The 12,119-nt window shown below is 58.5% G+C and overlaps 1 protein-coding gene across 1 annotated transcript in view; it reads left to right on the plus strand.

Moving 5' to 3' along the window:
- Positions 1-11,052, plus strand: part of ARHGEF17 (Rho guanine nucleotide exchange factor 17) — a 55,581-nt gene extending 44,529 nt beyond the window's left edge. The window contains exons 4-21 of the mRNA XM_054576243.1: positions 102-218; positions 436-528; positions 714-890; positions 1,201-1,251; positions 1,512-1,621; positions 1,727-1,812; positions 3,457-3,575; positions 3,828-4,041; positions 4,549-4,622; positions 5,146-5,345; positions 5,532-5,830; positions 6,317-6,566; positions 6,873-6,959; positions 7,282-7,349; positions 7,593-7,741; positions 8,209-8,383; positions 8,495-8,764; positions 9,544-11,052. Of these exons, the coding sequence (XP_054432218.1) occupies positions 102-218; positions 436-528; positions 714-890; positions 1,201-1,251; positions 1,512-1,621; positions 1,727-1,812; positions 3,457-3,575; positions 3,828-4,041; positions 4,549-4,622; positions 5,146-5,345; positions 5,532-5,830; positions 6,317-6,566; positions 6,873-6,959; positions 7,282-7,349; positions 7,593-7,741; positions 8,209-8,383; positions 8,495-8,764; positions 9,544-9,740 (2,736 nt within the window). The 3' untranslated portion in view covers positions 9,741-11,052. The remainder of the gene's footprint in view (positions 1-101; positions 219-435; positions 529-713; positions 891-1,200; positions 1,252-1,511; positions 1,622-1,726; positions 1,813-3,456; positions 3,576-3,827; positions 4,042-4,548; positions 4,623-5,145; positions 5,346-5,531; positions 5,831-6,316; positions 6,567-6,872; positions 6,960-7,281; positions 7,350-7,592; positions 7,742-8,208; positions 8,384-8,494; positions 8,765-9,543) is intronic.
- The last annotated feature ends 1,067 nt before the right edge of the window (positions 11,053-12,119 follow it).

The raw sequence follows: 12,119 nt of genomic DNA on the forward strand, positions 1-12,119 counted from the left end.
TGTATCACTTTTAATTGGAGGGAAAGGTTGTTGGAAACTGGGACGGGGCGAGGTGGGTAAGGAACACCTTGAGAATCCTCAACCTGTGTCTGCACCCACAGTTCTCCAAGGATGTCCTGGTCAACATCTATTCTGCCTATATTGATAACTTTCTCAACGCAAAGGACGCTGTACGAGTGGCTAAAGAGGCGAGGCCTGCCTTTCTCAAGTTCCTAGAGGTACTGTGGGCCAGGGCTGGGGGGTTGGAAGCCTCATCTTGGCCAGTTTTGGGGACCCCAGGAACTCCCAGCCTGGGCACCATGGCCCTGGCCAGCGGGGTCAAACGTCTGCCCTCAGGCTGAGTTGGAGGGGCTTCCTGGGGACCGGTCCCTGGATAGTCCCTTCTTTGCATGTCATTCCTAACACGGATGCCAACTGCCCTGTTTTGGATTTCAGCAAAGCATGCGTGAGAACAAGGAGAAGCAGGCACTGTCTGATCTCATGATCAAGCCTGTGCAGAGGATCCCACGCTATGAGCTTCTGGTGAAGGTGGGTAAGGCCTGGAGGCCTGTGGGGCTACAGGAGGCTCTGGGGCCTGGTCCTCAGGAGTCAGTTAGGAAAGGAAGTCCTCTATGACATCTACCCATAGTCCCTCCTGCTCCAGAGTTAGTGTGGGGCCCCAGGTCCCGTCAGGGCAACTAAGCAGGGAGACCTGGTCCCCATTCTTACCCCAGGACCTCCTGAAGCACACACCTGAGGACCACCCGGACCACCCACTCCTGCTGGACGCACAGCGGAACATCAAGCAGGTGGCTGAACGCATCAACAAGGGCGTGCGGAGTGCGGAGGAGGCAGAGCGGCACGCCCGCGTACTGCAGGAGATCGAGGCTCACATCGAGGGCATGGAGGATGTGCGTGCCGCCCCGCCCCGCCCCACCCCTGCCTGTGTCCATCTGTGGTCACCAGGATTTGGGGCCATGTCCGCGTCCACTTTGGTGTCCACAGCATGTTTGCATCATGTCTACCAGCGTCTCCAGCCTTCCTCTTCCACATCTGTCTCCAGCCATGTGGCCTCTGGCCTGACGGCATCAGGAGGGTGGATGGGATGTTGCTCCCTCTGGCCTGGCCCATAGAGTGGGGCCAAGTCGTCACCAGAATCTGGGGGGCGGGGATGAGGATTAATAATTAGCCTGCAAAATGCCTGTACCTCCTGCCCTACAGCTCCAGGCCCCTATGCGTCGGTTCCTGAGGCAGGAAATGGTCATTGAAGTGGTAAGAAGTGTCCTATCATCTATCTGCTTGTCCCCACCCCCACCTCTACCTAGTACACGCTTCTGCTCATACCCGCTGCCTACGGCTCTCCCTGCTCTTCCACCCCAACAGGAGCCCTGGGTCGAGTCCCAACTCTGTCTGCCTCTGCCTCTGGGCAGCTGTGGGAGAGTCCTCACCCTTCCCTGGGCCTGGCCGTCCCCTTGGGCACTGTGGGCAGGAGGGTGGGCCTCTGGGCCTGAATCCTGCCTCGGACCCCACAGAAGGCCGTCGGAGGCAAGAAGGACCGGTCCCTCTTCCTATTCACGGACCTCATCGTCTGCACCACCTTGAAGCGGAAGTCAGGCTCCCTGCGGCGCAGCTCCATGAGTCTGTGAGTGGCTGGGGCAGGGGTGGGGACTCAGAAAGCGGGGAGCAGTTATCCCTCTCTGGGCGCCTCTCCCCTTCCCTGGCCAGATCACCCTTTGGCTCCCCACAGGTACACGGCAGCCAGCGTCATTGACACGGCCAGCAAGTACAAGCTGCTGTGGAAGCTGCCGCTGGAAGATGCGGACATCGTCAAAGGTAGGGCTGCCTCAGGCCTGCCCAGGGTTCTGGGCCTTGGGGTCTTCCTCTGAGAAGCCCTCCTTGTGGGCTTCAGCTGTGTCCAGGCTGGCTGCCTATCCATCTGCTTTTCTGCTGTGGGCCCTCACTTTCCCAACCAATATGAGGGGGCCAGCATGCGGGATCCGATTGGCACCACAGAGCCAGACCAGGACCTGTCCAGAGGACCACCTTCTGACTGGCAGGAACCTAGCCTAGGCTGGGCTGGGCTGGGCTGGGCGGTACAGGGAGCACAGACACACCATTATTAGCCATCGATTCTGCACAAACACACTTGAGCATCTCCTGTTAGATGATGGGGCACTGCCCTCGTCCGGCAGCTCGGTGCACAGGGAGCGTAGACTCACTCAAGTCAGTCCTCTAGTCACTGCGATCAAAAGGCTGGTTGGAAAGATCTGTGCTGCTGGGGCTGAGACTGTCAGGAGCTGAGGTGGCTTTAAGGACCTGCTTCTCCTGCTGTGTGTGTGTGTGTCTGTCTGTCTGTCCGCCTGCCTCTCTCTCTCTCTGTCAGTCCGTTCTCCTCACTGCTCTAAGTTTTCTCTGCTTCCTTGTAACTCCCGTGATCTGTCGTGCCCTTTTCTGAATCAGCCTTCCTCCTTCCCTCGGGGCCCGAGCTGCTCCAGGATCCACAGCTCAGCTAATCGGGTGGGATGTTTGGTGTAGAACGCTGGTGTGGGCACCTCTGGGCTGGCAGGCAGTTCAGGCCCAGACTCTGTCCCTAAGCTCACCGGGCAGTGGTCCCCAAGGTGAGGAAGTGGCTCGCTCAGCCAGGTGAACCCAGACCTGCCCCACGTTGGCCCCTATGTAGGAATCCAAGCTGATTATTGGCCCAAGTCATCTCTTCTCACTAGAGAGCAGGCCAGCTGAGAAAAGGATTGCCTTTAGACCAGGTGTCCAGGCCTGGTCCAGTCAGCTATGGCCAGGTGTGGGGCAGGGTCCTGTGGAAGAAAACGTGGCTGCCCAGGCCATGAGAGCTGTGGGGAAGTTTCCCTCGCAATGAGCGGGAGGTCTCCCCAGCCCCTGCTTGTCTAGCGCACTCTGCTGCTATCCGTGCTGCCCATTGTGTGCACCCCCAGCCAGGCAGCGTGGAGCATGGGGAATGCTGGGCAGTGGTCAGATACCATGTAGGACCAGGAAAATCCAGGACATCAGCTCATTGCTCCCTCCTTTGTGGAGGAATTAAGCCCTGCAGTCAGCAAATTTGACTGCCCGAGGCTCTGCCTGCCCAGCCGACTCCCCAACTCCCCTGGAAGCCGGCTCGTGGGAAGCCTGCACCGTGCAGCAGGCCAGTTTGTCAGCTGGTGCCTGCGTAATCTGCAGAGCCGCCTGCTGTTTACTCTTTGTGCTCTTCCAGGGAGCTCTCCAGGGACCCAGCACCCTGTGCCACGTAACTCTGAATTAGGCCCAGCCCCCTGCTCTCACACCTGGGGTTTCTCTGCAAGCTGCCTGCTGACTTCACTCTGGGAGCGCTTGGGGTTTACGAGCTCTTTGTCAGGCCACTCCCCGCACTAAGCTGCAAATTGTACATTGAGGGGAGGAGTCTCTGTCCAAGCTTGACCTTGTCTCTCTCTCAATCTGCACATGGCCTTCCTCTATACCCACCAGGGGCATCCCAAGCCACTAATCGGGAGAACATCCAGAAGGCCATCAGCCGCCTAGACGAGGACTTGACCACCCTTGGCCAGATGAGCAAGCTCTCTGAGAGCCTTGGTTTTCCCCATCAGGTCTGCGTCCTCTGCCCAAGGCTGCCCCTAGTTGGGAGTGGGGGTGGGAGATATGGCCTCACTCCACCTGAGGGAGGAGAGAGGACCCATCCTGTCTGTGGGGGGAATCCAGACTTCCTCATGGTCTAAGAGGGGGGACAGAGCACCATTTTCTGTGTGAGGGGAGAGGCAGTTCCCCACCCTCATCCCCCAGGGTAGGAGCCCGCTGTGGGGAGATGTTAGAGCCTAAGGCCTGGGCCTTCCTCCCCACAGAGCCTGGACGATGCGCTTCGGGACCTCTCGGCCGCCATGCACCGGGATCTGTCCGAGAAGCAGGCGCTGTGCTACGCACTGTCCTTCCCCCCTACCAAGCTGGAGCTGTGTGCCACGAGGCCGGAGGGCACTGACTCCTTCATCTTCGAGTTCCCCCACCCTGACGCCCGCCTTGGCTTTGAGCAGGCCTTTGATGAGGCCAAGAGGAAGCTGGGTAAGCCAGGGCCCACGCCAGCACCCTCCTCCCAGGACCTCCAGGCAGCAGTCAGTGGGCAGCAAGTTGGTGGCTGGGAGCCAGAAATGCCACGTCCTGTGCTCCAGTCCCTCCTGCTGGGAGGGTGGACTAGACTTCCCCAGGGCCTCCCTGGCTGAGAGGGGCTTCTATGGACAGGGTCAGCTTAAGCCAGGGGCCCCACTGTGGGAGTGGATGGCTGGGACCCCATTGTGTCCCCACACACACTTGGAGGAAGCCTGGATCAGCAAAATCTGTTGATCAAGGTCCATGCCTTAGAAGACTCTTAGAGACCTCTGGGTCTGTCTATGGCATCATACAGATAGGAACTTAAGGCCAGGGACAAGCAGGACATAATTCACAGCCACCTCATTCTCCCTTGAGAGACCCTAAGGAGCAGGAGAGGAAGGGAAACAGAAAAGATCAGGAACCAGGATGAGGTGGATGCTAAGCAGTGTCTGTCTGTCTCCCTGTTCATCTCCACTATAGCATCCAGCAAAAGCTGTCTAGACCCTGAGTTCCTGAAGGCCATTCCCATCATGAAAACACGCAGTGGCATGCAGGTGTGTGTATGAACCTGGGCCACGTGGGCATACATATTCAAAGCCAACACGTGTTCATGTGTTTCTGTTCTGTGTATAATGTTATATACATGTGTTGAGTATTACAACTGTTCCCTGTATTTTGAGTGTACAGCTCTCTCTGCATATGGACACTGCATGTGTCACATGCATATGGGTATGTTCATGCATGTCTGTGCACGTGAACAAAGGCCATACAATTGGAAGGTGTCTGGTTCATGTGCTTGTATACATGCATACAGATGCACAAAGGTTATTTTCATATTACATATACATATTGAGGTATGTATATCTATACATGTATGAACGAATGATATCTATATCACAGGCATGTGTGCATTTGATGTGTGAATAATGTCACGTGTGCTGTATGTGTACAGGTAGGCTGAGGGGTGTGTTGGGAATCCATACACACCAACGTGGGCCTGCCTCTCCTGTCCCGGTGGTGGGGAGCCAGGATTGATTCCTCTGTTCGCCTTCCCCTGTCCATTGGTGCCTTTTACAGTTCTCGTGTGCAGCCCCAACCCTGAGCAGCTGCCCAGAGCCCACGCCAGAGGTGTGGGTGTGCAACAGTGACGGCTACGTGGGCCAGGTGTGCCTGCTGAGTCTGCGCGCTGAGCCTGACGTGGAGGCCTGCATTGCTGTCTGCTCCGCACGCATCCTCTGCATCGGGGCAGTGCCAGGCCTACAGCCCCGCTGCCAACGGTGAGGCCCACAGCGGTCAGCACACCCATGTTCCCCCAGTAGTGGTGGCTGTGGGCAGGTGCAGTGGATGTAGGTGGGGACTTGAGGGCATGTCCATGGGCAGGGCCTGGTGGGCTTGCCAGGGACTGGGGCTGGGGCTGGGCCTGGGCTCCTAGGGGCCCTCATCTCTACCCCTTTGGCTCCCAGGGAGCGGCCTTCCTCTCTGAGGACCCCCCAGGAGTCGGCACCCGAGCCTGCTGGGCCAGAACTGGACGTCGAGGCCGCAGACGAGGAAGCAGGGACGCTGGCAGAGTCAGGGCCCCAGCCCTGCCTACACATCTCCATTGCGGGATCGGGCCTCGAGATGGCGCCAGGCCCCGCCAAGGGGGACCCCCGCCCGGAATTGGTGCCCTTTGACAGTGACTCGGACGATGAGTCTTCGCCCAGCCCCTCCGGGACCCTGCAGAGTCAGGCCAGCCGGTCCACCATCTCCTCTAGCTTCGGCAGTGAGTGCCCAACCGAGAGCCGTCAGGCAGGGTGGACTGCCCAGAGGAGGGGCAACCCCGTGGGTACTGATGGGTGAGGAGGGACCCGCGTAAGCAAAGTCATGGGATCAAGTCTCAGGACGTCAGCACACAGAGTGGTGGGGCCAGCAAGGTGGGCAGGGGCTGTGACACCGAGGCCCTGGAGGGCAGTGGGACAATCAGGCCGGATCCTGGGGTGACTGACGAGTTAAAGAAGATGGAGCCGGAGGTGGAGCAATTGGTCCCTTTGTCTGTGGTATCGTGGCAGATTGGAGGGGCCGGGCTAGGATGAGGTGCTGTAGCACCGAGCTGTCAGTGAGCAGGATAATGAGGCCTGAGCGGAAGCGGGGGCCTCCGGGCTGAGGAAAACAGCTGTGGAAGGCCCTCGGGAGGAGACCAAAGCCCAGAAAGATGTAAGGGCTCAGGCCTGCAGAGGTGAATGGAGATAGAGACCTCTGTCTCCCTCAGATGAGGAGACCCCGAGCTCCAAGGAGGCCACCGCAGAGACGACCAGTTCAGAGGAGGAGCAGGAGCCCGGCTTCCTGCCACTGTCTGGCTCCTTCGGGCCTGGCGGTCCCTGCGGCACCAGCCCAATGGATGGGAGAGCGCTTCGCCGCTCCAGCCGCGGCTCCTTCACCCGGGGCAGCCTTGAGGACCTGCTGAGCGTCGACCCTGAGGCCTATCAGAGCTCCGTGTGGCTGGGCACCGAGGACGGCTGGTAGGGACATGGACGGGCCCGGGGTCACACTGCCAGGACCCTGAGCTCCTTGCTTTGGGAATCATAAGGTTTTCTGAAGCAGGAGGTGGCGGCGGGGTGGTGGAGGGGGTTTGGGTCAGACCCCAGGGGTACGGCCACCAGGGCTGCCAGTGGGTCTGGAACCCACAGGGAGGCTGTGGGACCTCAGTACCTTGGGCAGCCACCCTGGCATGGCGGAGACGGCGGTGGGGACACAGGGGCGGAGGGATGGCTCCAGGGACTGGTGTGCCCAAGCACGCATCACAGGCACACACCCCTGATCCACAGTGTCCACGTGTACCAGTCCTCCGACAGCATCCGTGATCGCAGGAACAGCATGAAGCTCCAACACGCAGCCTCTGTGACCTGCATCCTGTAAGGCCCCCGCACGGCCCTTCCAGTCCAGACCCTCCCCTGCTGCGCACGCAGACTTCCTCCTGTTCACCTGGGTCCTCCGGTTCTACAGGCCCCTCCTGTCTTTGGAGGCTGGAGGCCAGAGGCCTGGCCCTAGGCTAGCTGGGCCTTGCATGCACTGTGCAACCTTGGGCAAGTCAGTATCCCTTCATAGCCTCAGGCTGTCTCTCCTGGAGAGGGGGTCTCTCAGGAACCATAGCCATTTGCCTGTGGTTTCCTTGGCCCCAGGTGACCTGCTTTGCTCTCTGGAAGCCCCTGACTCCTCCTCTTTTCCCCTGCTCAGGTATCTGAATAACCAGGTGTTTGTGTCTCTGGCTAATGGAGAACTGGTGGTCTACCAAAGAGAAGCAGGTGAGCACCCAGCCCTCCCCAGCCCCCTGGAGTCCCCTGCTGGTACTTGGGCTCCCTCCTGGGAGAGTGGGGCCTCAGGGCCATGAGCCTGGAGATGGGGCTTTGGGCAGCTCCCAGGCCCTCTGTGGGCCTTGGTGTCCTCCTCTTTAAATGGGGTCGTTAGCACCTCATTTCAGAAAAAGGGGAGGCTCAAATGCAATACTGAACTGAACTTGCCGTTTTGTTTCCCCACTCCCACTCCAGGTCGTTTCTGGGACCCTCAGAACTTCAAATCTGTGACCTTAGGCGCTCAGGGGAGCCCCATCACCAAGATGGTTTCTGTGGGTGGGCGGCTGTGGTGTGGCTGCCAGAACCGAGTCCTGGTCCTCAACCCGGACACGCTGCAGCTAGAGGTAGCAGTTGGGGTGGGTGGGTGGCGGGGACAGACTTAGGGTGAGCCAGGCCTATGAGACACGCGATGAGACTGGCGGGGGGGGGGTGCATAAAAACATATCCCGCTGTCTAGGGAGACTGCTCCTAATGATTGCTCCTAAAACCCGTCAAGCTTTGAAATCCTCTGATCATTAAATCACTCAAATTTCACGGGGAAAGGGCACTTCCATTTTAATTCCTGAGGATTAAGTGGGAGGCTCCAGTGACAACTTGGATAGACTAGTCATCCAGACCCATCTGGGTGCAAGGAGCAAGGCTGCTTTGCTGCCGATGCAGGTGGGGTTCCTGGAGAGGTTTGGCGTGGGTTATAAGGAGGGGCAGGGGCCGGGGGGAGGGGTACCAGTGAAGCACAAGGCAGGGAGGGGCCCGGGAAGGCAGGCCTTCCAATCACCTCTCTGTTCTTTAACCCCACCCCACCCCCACCCAGCACACGTTCTCCGTGGGGCAGGACTCCAGCCGCAGCGTGGCTTGCATGGCGGACTCCAGCCTGGGCGTGTGGGTGACTTTGAAAGGTAGCGCCCACGTGTGTCTCTACCATCCAGACACTTTTGAGCAGCTGTCCGAAGTAGACGTCACACCTCCCGTGCACAGGATGCTGGCAGGTAGTTACCTCCGTCTACTCCCACGCCGCCCCTCAGAGCCTTTCTGCCCCATTATTGAGGCCACGCGAGGGCTGGGACTCGGCCTCAACTCGGGCCTGCCTCCCACCCCAGGCTCAGACGCCATCATCCGGCAGCACAAGGCTGCCTGCCTGAGGATCACAGCGCTGCTGGTGTGTGAGGAGCTGCTGTGGGTGGGCACCAGCGCCGGCGTCGTGCTCACCATGCCCACCTCGCCCAGTACCGTCAGCTGCCCGCGAGCGCCCCTCAGCCCCGCTGGCCTAGGCCAGGGACACACTGGCCATGTCCGTTTCCTGGCTGCAGTCCAGCTGCCAGACGGCTTTAACCTGCTCTGCTCAACCCCACCACCTCCCCCGGACACAGGTGGGTCTGCGTATCCTTCCCCACCCCAGGGGTCCTGGGCTTTGGGTTTGGAACCCCTCCCTGCCAGAAGAGGGGAGAAAGTGTAACAGAGAGCTGGAAGTGGCCCATTTTACAGGAAGGAGGCTATGGAAACCCCAAAATAAAATCTAGGGAGGGGTGTGTGTGGAGTGTCGTGGGAGGCGGGGAGTGAACTATAGGCTAAGAATTAGAGTATGGAACAGCAAGGATACATACAACAGGAAATGAAGCAGGAAGTGATGTGAAGAACAGGAAATGGACTGTGAAAATTATGAAGTGAAACAGATTAGGAAATGATGTTCATCAAGGAGGCAACAATTAGCCGTCTTGCTGTGGCAGCACAGGAAGCCATGTTCCCGGGAGGAAGTGGCTCCGGGAAGTGGCCTCGCTCAGGAGCTGCCTGGGTGCGGAGCGGACCTCAGCTGCCTGACTGGGAAAGGGCCACTGGGGGCAGGAAATGAGTGTGAGGAGGACAGGAGACGCGCAGTGATCCAGAGAGGTAGCAAGTGGTGTGGCCCTGGGAGTGGTGTCATTCCTGCCTGGAAGGGACAGACAGGAGGTAAGAAGTTGTCTAACTGCCAGGAAGCAGGCATGTCTTTCCCAACAGGAAGTTCTTGGCTAATAGAAGTGGGGGCCCCCTGCAGGAGGTGTGCATGTCTTTCTTCCTATCTTCTGAGGGGCTGGAACTTAGGCCCTGACGACAGGGACAGTGCAGCCCCCAGTTGCCCCAGGCTAATGGGTCTTTCTCCTCCAACCCCCAGGCCCCGAGAAGCTGCCATCACTGGAGCACCGGGACTCCCCTCGGCACCGAGGACCCTCCTCGGCCAGGCCTAAAATGCTGGTGATCAGTGGAGGGGACGGCTATGAGGACTTCCGACTCAGCAGCGGGGGTGGCGGCAGCAGCGAGACCGTGGGCCGCGATGACAGCACAAACCACCTCCTCCTATGGAGGGTGTGACCCTGTCCAGTGCGGCTCAGGACTTGGCCGCCCACCTACCCTCAACCTGCTTGCCTCTTCCTAATCCACACGCAGACTCTGCCCAGGAGTGTCCAACCCGCGGCACACCTGTGCCTACCTGAGCTCCTCCCATTTTCACGGAAGCATTCCTCGCAGAACACCTGCTGGCCAGCGGGCCGAGGCCTTTCCTGAACCTCCGGCTGCTCCTGTGCTCCCAGTCGTGAGGGAGGCTGGTGGGGGGCATGAGGGCTGCCCAGGACCTCTGTCCCTGGAGCTTCTACCAAAGACACGGCCGGGCCTGGACCCCATGGGGCTGGGGAGGGCCATGTGCAATATTCGGAGGGTTTTCTGGGGGGCAGCGGGAGGGCTGGGAGGTGGAATCCTTTCCCATGTACAGTATTTATGTTTCTTTTTAGATGTGTACCTTCCTAAGCACTTATTTATGCAATGACCTAGGGCAGGGAGTGATTGGAGGAAATGAAGAAGGGAAAAAAACCTATTCCTGCCCTGGGGGGCCACCCGGGACCCTAACCAAGCCTTCCTGGGGGGACCAGTCCCCCCTCATTACATACCCGCACACACATGCACGCAGACACACACACTGCATGTTCAGGGCACTAAAACACTGCCTCTTCACACACTTGCCTCAGCCTCAGCCTCGTCTTGATTGGGCCTCCCCCCAGGGCTCAGAGCCAAGGACCAAGCCCCTTCCGTCGCCCAGAACCAGATGATGACTAGGAAGACGGGACTCCCAGCTGGCGCTTCTCCCCAGGCCTTGGCATTTCCTAGTTCAGTGGCAGTGCCTTTCGTGGTTCCCGAATTTCAGAACTCTGAGGGGGGCCTCAGACAGGGCTCTCTCCTGCCTGAGCAGGAAGGGAAAGCGGCCCTTGCTCTCCTTGCAGTTGTCCCCCAGCCCCTGCGTCTCATGCACTGGCACATAAGGTCACCTTGGGAAGTGGACCTCGGAGCCCCCTCACTCTGACCACTGAACCCCTCTGTTCACACCCCTCCTGCCAGGGGCAGCCCCTCCAGGAAGGATGCCCAAAGCCGAGGGGCTGGACATGGCCTCTTCAGTGGGGGTCACTTGAGGGCAGCCCCTCCCCTGCCCCTGGACTCCAGGCGCCAGTCTGAGCCCCAGCCCCCTCGCTTCCTCAGCTACCGCTCCAGAGGTCTGGTTTCAGATGGGGTTTGTTTGGTTCTGTTTCTGTTTGGGGTGGGTGGGTCATTGCGGTCTTAGATCATGTTTCTCTTGCTACCAAACAGTCATGTATTAACTTTCCTTGGATGATGAATTTTAAAGAGTCAATAAATAGAAACACCAAATGACTGCTCCCCATCAGTGGCCCAGGTGGCCTGCTGCCAGCAACCTAAGGGCTCCCCAGCTGCATGGGCCTCCCGACATTCGCTCACTCGCACAGCGGGGAGGCCTCGGAGACCCAGGAGGGTGCTGGGATGGCAAGGCTGCCACTGACTTGTATTATCCCAGCAGGTGGCTGCAGTTTCCTCATCAGGAAAACGGCGTTGTGCCAATCCAATGCTTTGTAACCAGGGCTACATGTTAGGATCCTTTACAGATTCATGTGTAAATATAAAGCATGACACAAATTACATGTCCGTGTAAATACACGTTTTTAGGCTCCACTCGGGTCCCGAGTCAGTGGGTCTGAGATGAGGCTTTATATGAAGCTGAAACACACTGCAAGTGAAAACCTGGGCAACTAGTGAGCCTGCCTACAGCTCCCCCCGAAAGCCGTTCCCCAGCAAAGCCTTGCATGAGGCTGGGGACTCCGACAGAGGCCAAGGTGAGTTCAGGCTATGGAGCTGGGGTAGAATCCAAGTCTGTCTCATTTCTGGTCCAAAGAAGTGTATCATTAAACAAAGTGTCATTAAATCAGACACAAGAATGCAAAGGCCAACAGCACGGGGCCAGTCTGTTGGGGCAGAGCCCTTACCACAGCGTCTACCTGCTGGACTCAAAGTGGTGACCACCAGGAAAGGACAGGTCATGCCTCTGCTGTGCTGAACACACACGTGAACGCTTCCCAACCTAAATGATTAAGACTTTACACAAATCAGGGGAAGTTCAGGCTTGTATTTTGCAAACTGGTGTTCGCATCAGTCCCTCCTGAAGTATCTGACTCATGTTCCTCAGACCGGCCCTGGACAGCATGTCCTGACCTCCAAGGACTGGGAAGAGTCAGGACCAAAAGCCATCTCTTCTCCAAAGGGGTTCTTCAGGTGTCCCTTGAGCTAGGGACAGTGGGCATGGTTTTGGTAGACGTCTACCTTTAGGGAAGATAAGGCACAGAGAGGGATAGGGATTTACCTGGGGTCACACAGCAAGGCAGCATTGAGGCTGGTGGTGGGTGTAGAGGAAGG

The sequence above is a fragment of the Pteronotus mesoamericanus genome, unplaced genomic scaffold (genome assembly GCF_021234165.1).
Source record: "Pteronotus mesoamericanus isolate MK-2021 breed Mesoamerican mustached bat unplaced genomic scaffold, CSHL_Meso_final contig_33, whole genome shotgun sequence".
Classification (NCBI taxonomy): Eukaryota; Metazoa; Chordata; class Mammalia; order Chiroptera; family Mormoopidae; genus Pteronotus; species Pteronotus mesoamericanus.